The sequence below is a fragment of the Bidens hawaiensis genome, unplaced genomic scaffold (assembly GCF_021521415.1).
Source record: "Bidens hawaiensis isolate Kalapana, Puna unplaced genomic scaffold, B.hawaiensis_p1.1 tig00004357_1, whole genome shotgun sequence".
NCBI classification, from domain to species: Eukaryota; Viridiplantae; Streptophyta; class Magnoliopsida; order Asterales; family Asteraceae; genus Bidens; species Bidens hawaiensis.
This window is the reverse complement of record NW_027491262.1, coordinates 637,960-650,537: the sequence shown is the minus strand read 5'-3', so window position 1 is coordinate 650,537 and position 12,578 is coordinate 637,960. Positions and strand designations below refer to the sequence as shown.

Here is a 12,578-nt window from a genome sequence, read left to right as displayed (position 1 = left end):
TATGAATTGTGAAATTAATGACAGTAAATAAAATAAACAATTTGGAATATAAGTTTCCACTAACTTCTGGTACATGGTGTTAGTTATGTGATTTATTTAATAATTATATATATTTTTTAATTTGAGGTGTTAGTTATGTGATTTAATTTAATAATTATTTTTCTAATTTGATTCTCTTTCTAATTTGTGTCAAACCCTTACGAGATTTGTTACTTCCAATTACATACTCTACATACAACCTGTATGCCAATAACCGTTGTTCAATTTTCATCACTAAATCAACAATTAAGTTGAATCACAGGTCAATTTTATGGATGATGATCCATCAACCGGAATCACGAAAATTAGATTTCAGTAGCGGATTTTTTTTTTATTATTTAAAGAGGCAATCATAAATCTGTTATTTGTTGATTTAGACTTATTTTTTTGGAAAACAGGGATGCATTTTTGGTTCTTTTTTTTTCTCTTATACAATAATAATTTTGGATGATGGGTTTGATTTTAATAACATATTCTTACTTATACATACAAATTCATCTTGCACTATACTATTGTAAACAATATTAACATATGCAACAAACTTTGAAAAGATGATTATGTGTACCCGGATAAGATGAACAATCGGATGTTTCTGAGCAATTCGTGTAGAGAGCAATTCGTGCTGATAACGTAAAATGAAATTGTGATATTATTGAAGAAGTAGAGTTCTCAAATACATGGAACATATATGCTGTTATATACATCTAACCAACATAACTACCAAATTTAACTACCCTGTATATTTAGTGTAGATTGTATATCTGGTTTTATAACAAGATTCATTATATAAAGAATTGAGAGAATTTTTACAATATTTCTATACTTTTAACTTTTTACATACAAATATCATGTAAAATGAGATTTTTTTATCAGGTATATTTAGGTTGACGGTTGTTGGTTGTTGGTTGAGATGTACTACCAGAAGCCACCCATATTATCATATGTGTGAAAATTTTCAACATAAACCTGTCCACGCATAAATTCGGATCGACCTGAACATGACCGCTTAACGTATTTATCAAAAATAATAATAATAATAATAATAAAAATAAAAACAAAATCGATATGATTTTAGACAGTAAGCTAAATGAGTAATATGAATATTTATCTTATAAATTTTTTTAAATGCTTAAACGGGTTAACAGATCAACTAATACTTATACGAGTTAACCCAGACTATTTTTTAAACGGGTTGTATTTTGTGGCGTGTCAACAATTGCCACACCTAGGCATTATAAAATAGAAGTTCACTCACCAGTTTTCTTTGTTCCTTTCTAAATCAAATTAGTTCTAAAATTATATCGGATTTAGTCAGCAAAATCAAAACCGGATTTAACCTAGATTAACCACTTCAAATCCAAAATCGGTTTCGAATAGAAATAATACAAACTGGTACGGATTGGGATCGGATTGGAACTGGATAGTATGAAATCAGATTTAAAAAGCCATTTTCTATTAAATTTTCTTTGAAATAAAAAAATATGTAATGCATATTTTACATTCTTAGTCATCATTTTGCAATGAATAAACCCTAATTGTGGTTTCTTGAGGAGCCTAAAATGACACGTGTTAGGTTAGGATATTATGCAACTAAGAATCTACCACCATTTTTGTAGGAATGTAATAGGGGGGAAAACACACGGTTTGATTCTAATTGAACAAATTTGGAATGCTTTCTCTTTCTCTTATGCTTTTGTTGAATCCTTTTGCAATCTTCATTCAGGTAATAATATTTTATTAACAACTTTTAATCCTATCAAATCACAAAAGATTGTAATAATTTCTCCAACGTGTAATGAGGAAATTATGCATGAATTTAATGAATTTGGAGTTTGATCATGATGATGATAAACAAAACCATCCTTTGTGTTTCAATATCCATGCATACGTAATATGATTCATAAATGTTGATATATATGATCTTTTGTTTTAATATGTAGTTTGAAATTTGCATTGTGGAGGAAAATCAAGAATTTTGTAACAAGAGGGTACAATCCCTAATGAATATTTGAATCTTTCGGCAGAGTTTCCCTGAGGGCCGGAAAAGTCCATTCTAACATATGGCTCCGGCCCCCAAGTCTGCTCTGGCCCCTGAAACCACCCCGTCTCCAAGTTCAGACTCGTCGCCACCGCCGCCTGACTCTTCACCACCACTGCCACCTTCTAGTCCTTCACCGCCACCACCTAAGCCTTCAAAAACACCACCAACCCCTCCACCTCCTAAATCACAACCATCTGCTGATGATGATGACAGTAAAGGGGCAGGGGATTCCCCGCCTGCCCCATCACCTCCCAATGTATCACCCCCGCCTGCCCCTAGTGGAGGCAATACAGGAGTTACCCCTCCTGCCCCTCCACCTCCTACTATACCCACCCCGGGATTTCTCCCACCCGCCGCCACTTCTCCACCACCACCCGCTGCAATCCCTTCACGAGATGCACCACCGTCACCCAACATTCTTCCAAACCCTGGGAACGGTTCTGACAAATCTGCACCGGATCCTGCTAGGAAGATACCTAGTCCATCAAACCGAAAGTCGGCCTCAAAATCATCACCCGATTCAGACTCGGATTATAGTGCAACCAATATTCCAATCATCATTGGAGGAATAGCTGCTGCTGTTGCGGTGTTCCTTGCTATAGTAGTCATTTGTCTTTTATGCAAAAAGAAAAAGAAAAAAGGTTATTATATTCATGAACAAGGCCCGGAAGTAGGTGGACCCTACTACTATGGTAAACCCGACCATGTGGTCAAAGTAGGTAATGGTGGTGGTGGTTGGGGACAGTCTCCCCAGCCACCACCTATGAACGCTAGCAATGAATTTCCAGGACCTAGAGTGTCAGTGGCATCTGTAAAAATGCCAATGGCATTTAGTCGGTATCAATTCTCATATGATGAGTTAGTAATCGCCACCAGAGGGTTCACCCAATATAATATTTTGGGTCAAGGGGGATTTGGGTATGTGCATAAAGGGGTGTTGCCTAACGGGCAGGATATTGCTGTAAAGAGCTTAAAAACAGGTAGCGGGCAAGGTGAGCGGGAGTTTCAGGCTGAAGTTGAGATCATTAGTAGGGTGCACCATCGGCATCTGGTTTCACTCGTGGGATATTGTATTAGTGACGGTCAGAGAATGCTTGTTTACGAGTATGTTCCTAATAACACTTTGGAGTTCCATCTTCATGGTGAGTTGTGTTTACTTGATATTAATACATGTTCACCAAAAGTTCAAAACAAAATGCTACACATTCCATATATGTTCATGCATTATTAAGCCATACTTTTATTTGTAGGAAAGGGCCAAGTGGTCATGGATTGGCAAACTAGAATGCGTATTGCGGTTGGATCCGCCAAAGGACTTGCTTATCTCCATGAAGATTGTACGACACAAACACTCATAATTGGGTTGGGTTCTGGGTCGGTTGGGTTGACTTGCAAATTATTTTATAAATGTTTTCTTACGTCAATTATGATTATAAAACATATTATCTTAATAACAATACGAGATTCTGTGCGTTAAAAATATGAAATCGGCACCTCCATTATCGCAGGCCATCCTAGGATCATTCATCGGGACATAAAATCTGCCAACATTCTACTTGATCATGACTATGAAGCAAAGGTATATCAGACTACAAAAGACATTTGACATTTGAGGTATAGTTTGAGAGTTCATGACATATTGACATGCCATGAATGTAAACATAGGTGGCTGATTTTGGATTGGCTAAACTAACAACTGGGAACGATACTCATGTCTCTACTCGTGTGATGGGAACTTTCGGGTAAGTTAGTTATGCTTTAAGTGATTAGTTTTAAACGAATTTTGTTAGTTTTTACAAATAATTTTCTTCAGTTTATGGGACAAATGATAGGTACTTGGCTCCAGAGTATGCTTCAAGTGGGAAGCTTTCAGAGAAGTCTGATACTTTCTCATTTGGTGTCATGTTGTTGGAGATTTTGACAGGAAGGAAGCCGATTGATCCCGAGACCGAGTACATGAATGATAGTTTGGTAGAATGGGTTAGTATATCATATCAACCAACTTATTTCATTTTCTTAACTTTGATGATCTTATACATGTTTAAATGAGCAGTTCTTTCGTTAGGTTCGGTCGGGTTAAAACACTTTTTATAACTAACTAGTTAATGAGTAAAATAAGATGAGTTTGTTGAACAAAATGATATACGAGGTTTTATGCATTAAAATTAATTTTGAGCTAGTTGTAACTTGTTTATATTTAGCTTTATTAACTATTCTTCTGGTTAGAGAGAAAAAGAAAAATAATCCAAACCAACTTATTTATAAATAAATTGGTCGAATAGTCGAATAGGCCACCTCTAGATTTTATATATAAAAGGATGAATGATTTATTTTGGTTATCTAATAAAACTCAAAAACAGGCAAGGCCACTCATCGCCAAGGCGACAGAAGATGGAGACTACAACGAGCTCGTGGACCCACACTTGAAATCAAACTATAATCACACCGAGATGGAACAAATGGCTTCTTGCGCTGCGGCTGGTGTTCGTCATTCCGCTAGGAGGCGTCCTAAAATGAGCCAGGTTGGTTATTTGTAGCCTGTATGTTTGTTCACCCGTGCATAGGTATATAGTAGTTTTGGTTGGACCCTTATGGCTCATGAGGGTCCAACTAATTGTATAACCCATTATTAAGAAGGAATGGATTTGGGTGGACCCTCTAAACAAGGTGGGCCCACCCAATAGACGTCTTCCACACATAGTTACATACTGATTAATATTATATTTTTCACATGAAATTACAGATTGTGAGAGCATTAGAAGGGATTGCGTCATTAGATAGCTTGGATGAGAAGGAAACAACAGGATTAGACACAAATGAATCAAGAGTTTATGACACACAAGCCTACAATGATGACATGCTTAAGTTCAGAAAGATGGTGATGTCGACCGAAGAATCTTCAGGTAGCGAGATTGGTAGTTCCGGACAGTATAGATGAACAATGTAAACTTGGATATCACATGTTGTTAAGAGCTAAGGTAATTGTTAGGTGCTACTATGGTACATATGAGGTTGATTTTGCAAATCTAGTGAGTAATGTAGCATTTGTAGTAAGCACAAGATGACTATTGGGCCAAAGATTTTTAGTCGAATGAAACAAGACAGTGCTGTGTCTTTTTTGCCACATTGAAAGCAATTAATCTAACTCTCAAATGGTGTTCTTGATATTACTCTTCTGAACACAATTATTTTATGTACTTTTTATAGTTTTAACTGTTTCTTTAGAAAAAATAAAGGCACATAAACTTTGTAGCAGGGCATATATATGCAAATAATGACACATTGGCAGACAATTTACAAAATTTTATGAGCTTGATTTACAAAGTTCATGCATATAAAAAATGGTGACTCAATATTACATGACCAAGAGAGGTCATGAGACTCTGAGCTTGAATCCCTATCCCCGGTTTATTTTGCCCGCGATATGATCTAGGCATGAACGAGTCGCTTGTTTGACTCATTCGGTCTGGTCAATGTAATAAAAGTTCTTTATTATCTTTTTATAAAAGTCGAATTTTGAAACATGGAAGCACAAATTCGTAATAAGTTGAAAACCAAGGTGAATTTAATATAATCCAATTTTATAACTATGTTTAAAACATTCAATTTATAACAAAATATAATTCACTAACTTATAAGCATGTAAATGAATTGAATGTTCGTTTATAAATGAACGAACATGAATAAATGAATTCAATTAATTTATTCATTTAGTTAAGCGAATGAACTTGATTATCTTTCTCATTCGTTCGTTTATGTTTGTAAACGTTTGTTCATTTACGTTTCTTTGTGTTCGCTCATTTATGTATTCATTAAAACATCTTAGGTCCATCACAACTTGGTCTAGGTTTATTGACCTTTTAACCCCAACAAATTAATGTTCGCATTTACTTTGAAGGAAAAGTTGAAACAAATATATGCTAAATGGTTGTGTACATGTCTCTAAGCAAGTGGTACAACTAATAAAGCCTAAGAAAGTTGCATATATAATTGTTATTCGCTCGGCTATGCTCATTCATCTTTGCTCACTTATGCTTTATCAGCTATTTAGTTTACAATCATGAAACATTTGTTTACACCATTAACATACAAACATGGACCCTCATTTCTGTCCGTGTTCGATCATTTGTACAACCGAACTTAAACAAACGAATACAGAGTTACAAACACGCCCCGTTCTTATTCATTCTGTCCGGGCTAGAGAAATACAAAAAAAAAACGGTTCATTGCAAACCCACCCAGACCGGTTTGACAAAAATACTGGGTTCCAACCCGACCCAATCCCCCGGTTCTATCACCGGTCCCCCTTCTGAACTATCAATCCGGTTTGAAAAAAAAACGGTTCTAAACCGAACCGAATCGATTTGGACTAGTCTGACCTTTCCGATTTAAGTTAAACCAGTTTTGACCAAACTCGTTCGGTTTGAAAAAAATGACCGGTTTTGTCCTTAACTAAAAGGCCCACATCAGTGTCTCTTGACTACCCATTTACCAAACAATTCGACCCGACCCCACCTAATATTATACATCTATCGTCTCTCATTATCATCAAAACCCTCGTTCGTTCCACCGTTAGGTAACAAAACCGATCTCCGCCGCCGCCACCACCACCATCTGCCATCAAATTGATTCAATTCACCGGCGTAGATGTCCGATTTGCTTACGTCACGTTGAAATCTTAACAGTTTCTGATCCGATTCCGTAACCATGGGGGATTACAACGACGCGTTCATGCGCGGCAACAACGCCGCCGTTCAGGCTCGCACTAAGCAGCAGAATCGAGCGAATCTTATGCAGATGAAGCTGGTATGAATCGATGCTTAAGTTTTAATTGTGTTTTATATGATTTAATTGAAGTTTGCCCTAGGTTTTGGTTTAGTGTGATTGATATTGAAGTATAGGTGGTTAGGTGTTGAACATGTATTTGTTTGTACCTAGGGTTCCTGATTGAGAACTAGATGCAAGTAGTTTATTTTAGGTTATTGAGTGGAGATGATGTGAAATTGAATTGATAAGCATTAGTTTTTGTTTTCAACCTTTTGTTAATTGCATGACTATATACTTCTATGCTTAACTCACTAGTTTTGATTATTATGTTTTAATTGAAGTTTGCTTGTAGAACTGTTCAGTTGCTTTAGGTTTTCATTATTATTTATTATTATTTTTGTGATTTTGGTTTGGTTTTGGTTTAGGATGGTTAAAATTGAAATATAGGTGTGAACATGTGTTTTATGCTGTGGATTTGAAAACAGGTAGTGGTTTGTATTAGTGTTGTTAGTTTTAGATATTGATTTTACCTAGGGTTCTGATTGAGAAGTAGATGCGGAGACTATGTTCTAGGTTATTGAGTGGAGTTGATGTGAAATTGGATTGATAAACATTAGGTTTTGTCACCAATCTCTAGTTGATTGCATGACTGAAGATGCTTTTTAACTTTTAGATTGAAAATATGTAGTGGTTTAGGTCAGTGTTCTTTGTTTTAGCTACTGATTGTACTTGAGAACTATATTTATATAGTTTATTTTAGGTTATTGAGTGGAGATGATGTGAAATTGAATTGATAAATATTAGGTTTTGTCTCCAATTACATTTTGGTTGCATGACTGGGGATGCTTTCCAGATTTAAATTTATGCTATGTTAGTTTTTCTGTGTGCATTGTTCATTTTGTTTTTTCTTAATACTTGTGTTTTGCAGATTGGGCAGAGTCATCCAACAGGTTTAACTAACAATCTGTTGAAGCTTTTTGAGCCACGGCCTCCTCTGGAGTATAAGCCACCACCAGAGAAGAGAAAATGCCCACCATACACAGGTATTTCATATATGCTCCATAATTCTAATTTTGTTACGCGTCATTGATGTGGTTTTGTTTTGAAGATTTAATTGTTTTTTGTATTTTTATTTGAAAGGCATGGCGCAGTTTGTTAGCAACTTTGTTGAGCCCACTGATCCTGAATACGCTCCACCTATTCAAAAGGGCGAAACTCCTGTAAGTTGTTGCATTTAGCAAGCTATTCATCATATGCAATTATCTTTTGATTGATATACTTTTGTGAATGAAACTATGATATTGTTGTTCACATCACAATATGGTGAAAATTACAACTTCATGGGATTTTTAGTTTGTTTATGTTTTATTTGTCTTGGGAAGGTTTTAAATGAGCCTGTTTAAGCTTCAAAAAGCTTAAAAATATGAGATTTTTTGTTTAATGAATCTCTATCGTTTTATGTTTATATGAGTATTTTTAACAAAGTATGGACGATGTTGTAAGGTAAAACTATTTATTTACAGCTTTATATTTTTTTGTGTGTCAGGGTCAAAAGAAGGCTAGGATTCACCAGGTACGGCTCGAAGAAGGTGCAAAAAAGGCTGCTGAGGAACTTGAGAAATGTAAGAAGGCATCTTTGTGTGTGTGTGTGTGTTACTTCTAAGTTGATATTCTAGTAGTTAATATGTGACTTAAATATTGTATCTTTTTATTTTGCAGATGATCCCAACAGTGACCCAAATATATCTGGTGATCCTTACAAGACATTGTTTGTTGCCAAACTTGTGAGTAATACAGCCATTTGCATTGATGGCCTTTTGGATTTACTTTATTTCATTTATTTAATTAATTAACTTGATAATCTTTTACTTTCAGAACTATGAGACAACTGAGAGCAGACTAAAAAGGGAGTTTGAGGCATATGGCCCCATCAAACGGGTAGGTTTTGTAGAGTACCCTTTAAAGGGGCTCAAGGTTATTGCCTTTTTCGGTAAGAGGTTTGATTTTTTGTGGTATATAATGTCGGCGACATCTTTTTCTTGTTGTTTGACAGTAACCTTTCTGAAAATTTGAGTTTCAGAGAAAATTAACTTCTTTTTGCTGACCAGCTATGTTTCTTGTGAACAAATTTTCCAGCAAACTGTTTTGACAAATTTATTCATATTTTAGTAAGTGGGTTATCTTGATAAATGGAATATATAAAAACATCGAACTCTTTAATCAGCGGTTTATGGAAACTTAAAACGTGGATCATAAAGTACGGTTTCAGCATTTACACCAAAGTACTAATAACAAATGATAAGAAATTTGGTCTGCCAACTGTCGCCTCCATTATCATGTGATTTCTGAAATGTTGACCTTAAGGTATTGTAAGCGTAACTTTCCATTATCAATGTGATTACGTCTAAGTGGTTAGTACTTAGTACAAACAAAATTGTAAGTTTGTGAATGTTATATACCTTTTCTTGCTCGTTGGAGGTTCACTGAAATCAGTTCCTCAGGTATTATCGCCAATCCTCCACCCACCCTATTAGTTTCTCTCCTCTATTTATTATTTCTGGTTAAATCACAATTTCAAGAATTCAAGATTCTGGGTATCTTAGTAAAGCGTATAACCATCATTCAGCTATAGTAAGTTTCAAGGTAAAAGGTACTTTATGCTCCTTAGTTTGTACCATATCCTATTTGAGCAGATGAATGACAAACGTATACCATTTGGCCATTAAGTCTTGCAACAAATGAAGACTGACAACTTTTTGGTAAAACATATTGGGAGTGCATCTCTTCTCTTCTTTTCTAAGTTCAGTATTTGCATATTTTGCTACTGAAATTTAACTTTTCTAAGTTTAGCATCTGCAATCTGCATATCCTATCGAAAACATTTCAAATGTTGAGAAGATGTTATGATATTTTATATAGCTATCATTTATAGTAACATTTTATATAAATAATAGTTCCTGGTAAGGGAAGGGTAGTATGGTCCAAAATTGTTGTGCACCTCTAGCAAGTGATGGTGATGATGCATCTTGCCTGCGAAGCATTTGATTGAAAGGTGAGCACGGCTATTAAGGCTTAGTGCTTGTCCGCCGTGCATTAGGATTATTGAATTTATGACTGCTAACTTTTCTTGACTCCACACTTGGATTGGATTAAAATTAGTTAATAACATAATACTCTGTTAGAAAGATATGGGTTGGTATGCGTTTGCTCTTTTTTCTAAAGTGTAAGAGTCTCAGGTTCGCATGGTTGCTGATAAAGAAACAAACAAACCAAGAGGATATGCTTTCATTGAATATATGCATACACGCGATATGAAAGGTTGGTTTTTTTAGATCTTATATGTAAATGAGTTGAAATTGCCACATATACTTTCTATGCCATATTGCATTATTTGTATATCTGATGGCTGATTTATATGAATAGCTGCATATAAACAAGCGGATGGAAAAAAGATTGATAATAAACGGGTGCTTGTTGATGTTGAACGTGGTAGAACTGTTCCTAACTGGCGACCTCGTAGGCTCGGTGGTGGACTCGGTACAACTAGGATTGGAGGTGAAGAAGTCAACCAAAGGCACTCTGGAAGGTAAATTGTTTTATTCTGTAAAATACTGAATTTTGCATGCATTAATGGTTGATAAACTTATAAATCACAAGATCATATGAATATAAAGTGGTAAAATAAGATTTTATTCTCTTATTAATATGTCAACATGGTTTTGTATGATGGTCAGAGAACAACAGCAATCCGGGGGAACCACTCGATCTGCAGAGCCAAGAGCACATGAAGAACGAGACAGGTAACACTATATAAAAATTATTTGATATTATATATCTTTATATATGGACGATTCGTTATGTGTTTATTATTATTGCAATAACTTAGGGAGCGTGAGAAGTCTCATGAAAGAGTTAAGGAGAGAGAACGTGAAAAGTCTCGGGAACGGTCTCATGATAAACCGAGAGATAGAGAACATCGGGAAGACAGGCACCATCGGGACCGTGACCGGAAGTCTGACCGTGACAGAGATCGTAGTGGTCGCGACCGTGATAGACACCGGGATCGCGACCGTAGTGGCCGTGATCGCAGCGGTCGTGATCGTGATCGCTACCGTGACAAGGATCGGGAGGGTGATGACTATATGGATCGTGACCGCGGGCGGTCACGTGATAAGGACTATGACTATGAGTACGATCGGGTTGACCGACACGATAGAGACAGGCATGGGGATAGGCAAAAGAGCTATGACCGTGTTGACCCGGAGGAGATGTATGATCAACCCGCCCATGGGGATGATAAGCGGGTTGACGATGAACGAGATCTTGGAGGGTATGATGGTTACTATGATCAGGAACGGTATGATCATCATGATCGTGATCATGATCGTTATTATGAGATGGAGGAAGAAAACTATGAACCAGGAAGTATTGATCCACATGACAAGGATGGTGGGCGTTCGTATAGGCAATCGGACAGGTCGCTTTCGCGTGAGTACGAGTACTGAAGTGGTTCAAGTTATAATATGTGGTTGGTTGGGTCTGGTCTTGTTTTTTGTTTTGGGTGGATTGTTCTTTATGTTCCGTGTTAAATTTTATATGTGTTGAACATGTTTGATATTTCTTTAGAGATTGCTACTGCCTAGTTGTTTATGTTATCTATTTTTTGGATGCTTAAAGGGTGTGCGATCTTAATGTGTGTTCTATTATTTTCTTTCCATATTATTGCGAAGTTATTAAACAGAAACCAAAATGTAATATACAATAAGGTTTTCAGACCTTACAATTTTAGCCCATCATATGGTAAGTATGGCACTTAGGCCTGAGTATTACTCTACCTCAACGCCGTATGCCTGGCATGCAACCTCCACGTCAGCCATTAATGGAGGCAAGAATGCGCGTTAGAGATGGTCTAGTGTATGTAATGGTCAAGTGCATGCATTGATGTTTTCTATTTTTTGGATGCTTAAAGGGTGTGCGATCTTAATGTGTGTTCTATTATTTTTTTTCCATTGTGAAGTTATTAAACAGAAACCAAAATGCAATATGCAATAAGGTTTTCAGACCTTACAATTTTAGCCCATCATATGGTAAGTATGGCACTTAGGCCTGAGTATTACTCTACCTCAACGCAGTATGCCTGGCATGCAACCTCCACGTCAGCCATTAATGGAGGCAAGAATGCGCGTTAGAGATGGTCTAGTGTATGTAATGGTCAAGTGCATGCATTGATGTTTTCTATTTTTTGGATGCTTAAAGGGTGTGCGATCTTAATGTGTGTTCTATTATTTTCTTTCCATATTATTGCGAAGTTATTAAACAGAAACCAAAATGTAATATGCAATAAGGTTTTCAGACCTTACAATTTTAGCCCATCATATGCTAAGTATGGCACTTAGGCCTGAGTATTACTCTACCTCAACGCCGTATGCCTGGCATGCAACCTCCACGTCAGCCATTAATGGAGGCAAGAATGCGCGTTAGAGATGGTCTAGTGTATGTAATGGTCAAGTGCATGCATTGATGTTTTCTATTTTTTGGATGCTTAAAGGGTGTGCGATCTTAATGTGTGTTCTATTATTTTCTTTCCATATTATTGCGAAGTTATTAAACAGAAACCAAAATGTAATATGCAATAAGGTTTTCAGACCTTACAATTTTAGCCCATCATATGCTAAGTATGGCACTTAGGCCTGAGTATTACTCTACCTCAACGCCGTATGCCTGGCATGCA

At 36.3% G+C, this 12,578-nt stretch overlaps 2 protein-coding genes across 2 annotated transcripts; both read left to right on the top strand.

Moving 5' to 3' along the window:
• Nucleotides 1-2,099: 2,099 nt before the first annotated feature.
• On the top strand, nucleotides 2,100-5,151 carry LOC143626296 (proline-rich receptor-like protein kinase PERK15). The gene is made up of 7 exons (XM_077096435.1): nucleotides 2,100-3,222; nucleotides 3,331-3,417; nucleotides 3,589-3,659; nucleotides 3,746-3,822; nucleotides 3,913-4,060; nucleotides 4,441-4,602; nucleotides 4,824-5,151. Exons 1-7 carry the CDS (start codon nucleotides 2,100-2,102, stop codon nucleotides 5,016-5,018), a joined length of 1,863 nt encoding a protein of 620 aa, XP_076952550.1. The 3' UTR covers nucleotides 5,019-5,151.
• Nucleotides 5,152-6,674: 1,523 nt separating this feature from the next.
• Nucleotides 6,675-11,525, top strand: LOC143626423 (U1 small nuclear ribonucleoprotein 70 kDa-like). The gene is made up of 10 exons (XM_077096528.1): nucleotides 6,675-6,886; nucleotides 7,776-7,890; nucleotides 7,988-8,067; nucleotides 8,394-8,469; nucleotides 8,567-8,631; nucleotides 8,723-8,785; nucleotides 10,084-10,165; nucleotides 10,271-10,433; nucleotides 10,582-10,647; nucleotides 10,734-11,525. The coding sequence occupies exons 1-10, from the start codon at nucleotides 6,788-6,790 to the stop codon at nucleotides 11,350-11,352; spliced, it is 1,428 nt and encodes a 475-aa protein (XP_076952643.1). The 5' UTR covers nucleotides 6,675-6,787; the 3' UTR covers nucleotides 11,353-11,525.
• The last annotated feature ends 1,053 nt before the right edge of the window (nucleotides 11,526-12,578 follow it).